Raw genomic sequence first — 2,500 nt, 5'->3', positions numbered from 1 at the left:
GGATTCGAACTCACAACCTCACGATCGTAAGCTCGACGCTCTAACCACTGAGCCATGCGCCTTCACTATATATATTTTCAGAAAGAATACGATTAATCGGAAATTCTCTCATAAGGTGAATACTTGCACTTTGAAGTGCTCAACAGGAACTTGAGACAAGAGAAACGAAAATATTATATGAAGAAACGTAAGACTAGGTAATTTAATCGATAAACATGACTCCGATCTCAGATGAATTTAAAGAACAAGTATATACATAATACATTAATAATACACATAGACATTTCTTAAAAATCAATGAATAAATATATTAGAAATATATATGTGAGGCAACAGAAGGGAGTGGAGAAGGGAGAGAGGCAGAGCGGCAAGAGAGGTAAGGGGAGGAGATTAGATGAAGAGGGGAGGAGATTAAATGAAGAGAGAAGGAGAGTTGAGCCCATGTGACGCAAAGGAGCGAAGAGAGAAGATTAATCCCTGTTCACGGCGCAAACGGGAGTCCGGATGGCCCCTGTCCAAGGACAATCCGAACACGGACAGGTGTTGCAAAGATTGACCGGTAGAGCGGAAATGGCGGATGTCTCGGAGGTGTTCTGCGAACCGGTCAGCCAAGCGGCGTCCCGTTTTATCCGATGTACAGAGAATGGCAGAGAGAGCAGGAGATGCAATAGATGATGTTGGTAGAAGTGCAGGTGAAGGAGTCGGTGATGCGATAGGGTCGGTGATGTGATAGGATCGGTGATGGGTGCCGGTGAGGAGGGTGGTGTTGGAGAGGTAAGGGCAAGTGCAGCAGCGTGAGCGGAAGCAGGGGAACGAGCCAGGTTAGGAGGTGGGGTTGGGGAAGAAGCTGTGGACCAAGAGGTCTCGTAGGTTGTGGGCTCGTTTGAAGGAGGGGAGGGGTCTGTTAGGGAAGATGTGTGAGGTGGAGAGGTGCCACATGGGAAACTAGGCATTGATGAATGGCTTGTGGGAATTATAGAAACCATGTAGATAGATGTAGTAAGTAAAGTGAGAGACAGCAATGAATTTGGTAACGAATTTAGCATGCAGGCCGGAGTCCTTCAAGGTTCTGTCCTTAGCCCCTCCTTTTCTTATATTTCTAAAGGGCATCACAGAGAGATTTAAGATTGGTCAACTACTGCGATTCCAAATATGTTGATGATTTAGTTCTCGTAGATGAATTAATAGGGAAATTAAAGAGGAAATTCTGAGCGTAGAAGCTAAACTTTGACTTGAGAAGTCTTCATATAAACTTAGCAAAGACGAAGGTTTTAGTCAGAAAGGGAGAAGACAGGATGCTTGTTCGCTCAAATACATATATATTTGTAGTTTTTATAGTTATACACACACATACATGTGCACGCAAACGCACACTAACACACGCCCAATACATCTTACATCTGGAAGTACATCTGGAATTAAAGCTGATATATATATATATATATATATATATATATATATATATATATATATATATATATATAGGGACATGTATGTATGTATGTATGTATATGTCTATGTACGTGTGCGTGCGTGTTGTGGGGGAATCTGTGTGTGTGTGTGTGTGTGTGTGTTCTCTTCTGGTTGTTTGATTTCTTTTTTTGAAAAACCTAGCTTATAAACATTGTTACTTGGGCATTTACTCACAAAATCAAGGGCACCAATTATTATTGGTATAAATGTAAATTTGTAATCTGGATATAGAAGCTGGTGGTTTCAAAGCAGCAGCTGTCCATAGTTATCTTCTTTCTCTTAGATTTTCAAAGAGATATTCACATTAACAGGGCAGCTGAACTCTATGACGGTACTTACTTCTTCTGGTCTGTGTCAAACAGCAATATCCGGCCTCTTTTGTTTATACGTAACGGAAGTTTTGATGACAATGTTCCACTAATATTCCTAAATGTATGTATTTGATAAGAGAGAGATTCTATATATTTATTCTAAAACAGTCTTTATCTGAATGGCATGGGAAGGTGTTCTTTAATGACATTTTGAAGCAGCTACTAATAACAAGCGTGATATGTTTGTATGTGTGTGCATGTGTACTTCTCTGTGTGTGAGTCTGTGCCTGTGTGTATATATAAAAATCTGGTACTTACCCTCCATATTCCACCCGTTGTTGCTGCAGTAGAGTTCATCTGGGCCTCTGCTAACCGTCTCAGGAAATAACTGTCTTGTGCCAGAATACATTTCGTTCGGATTTTTCTTACGGTTGCATCGATGACAGCATCGCTGGTCTCACCAGGTTTCAGGGTCAAATCTACGGCATAGACATGTCTGGCAATGCCAAGACAAATGCCCACAAACAGAAGATATTTGATGGACATTGTTGGAAAGGTTCTGGTTCCTTCTGAAATGATAAAAGTCAGACAGCAACTCGCTATCCAGAACTGATCGTTTGGAATCCTCTCTTCGACTTCACACCTTTATATATGAAGAATTTTTCTCAGAAATGAAAAAGGGGGGAGGAGGTTAACAATAACAAAAAGGAGTGACA

At 41.0% G+C, this 2,500-nt stretch overlaps 2 protein-coding genes across 6 annotated transcripts in view; one reads left to right on the top strand and one right to left on the bottom strand.

The window, feature by feature from the left end:
* LOC149130802 (uncharacterized) overlaps positions 1-2,438 on the bottom strand; it is a 5,951-nt gene extending 3,513 nt beyond the window's left edge. Inside the window, exon 1 of the mRNA XM_089343579.1 lies at positions 2,103-2,438. Within this exon, the coding sequence (XP_089199705.1) occupies positions 2,103-2,330 (228 nt within the window). The 5' untranslated portion in view covers positions 2,331-2,438. The remainder of the gene's footprint in view (positions 1-2,102) is intronic.
* Positions 1-2,500, top strand: part of LOC106870157 (uncharacterized) — a 69,293-nt gene that overhangs the window by 46,819 nt on the left and 19,974 nt on the right. The window lies entirely within an intron of this gene.

The sequence above is a fragment of the Octopus bimaculoides genome, chromosome 27 (assembly GCF_046866305.1).
Source record: "Octopus bimaculoides isolate indiv1 chromosome 27, ASM4686630v1, whole genome shotgun sequence".
NCBI lineage: Eukaryota > Metazoa > Mollusca > Cephalopoda > Octopoda > Octopodidae > Octopus > Octopus bimaculoides.
The sequence above is the reverse complement of the archived record's forward strand: the minus strand, read 5'-3'. Positions and strand labels throughout refer to the sequence as shown.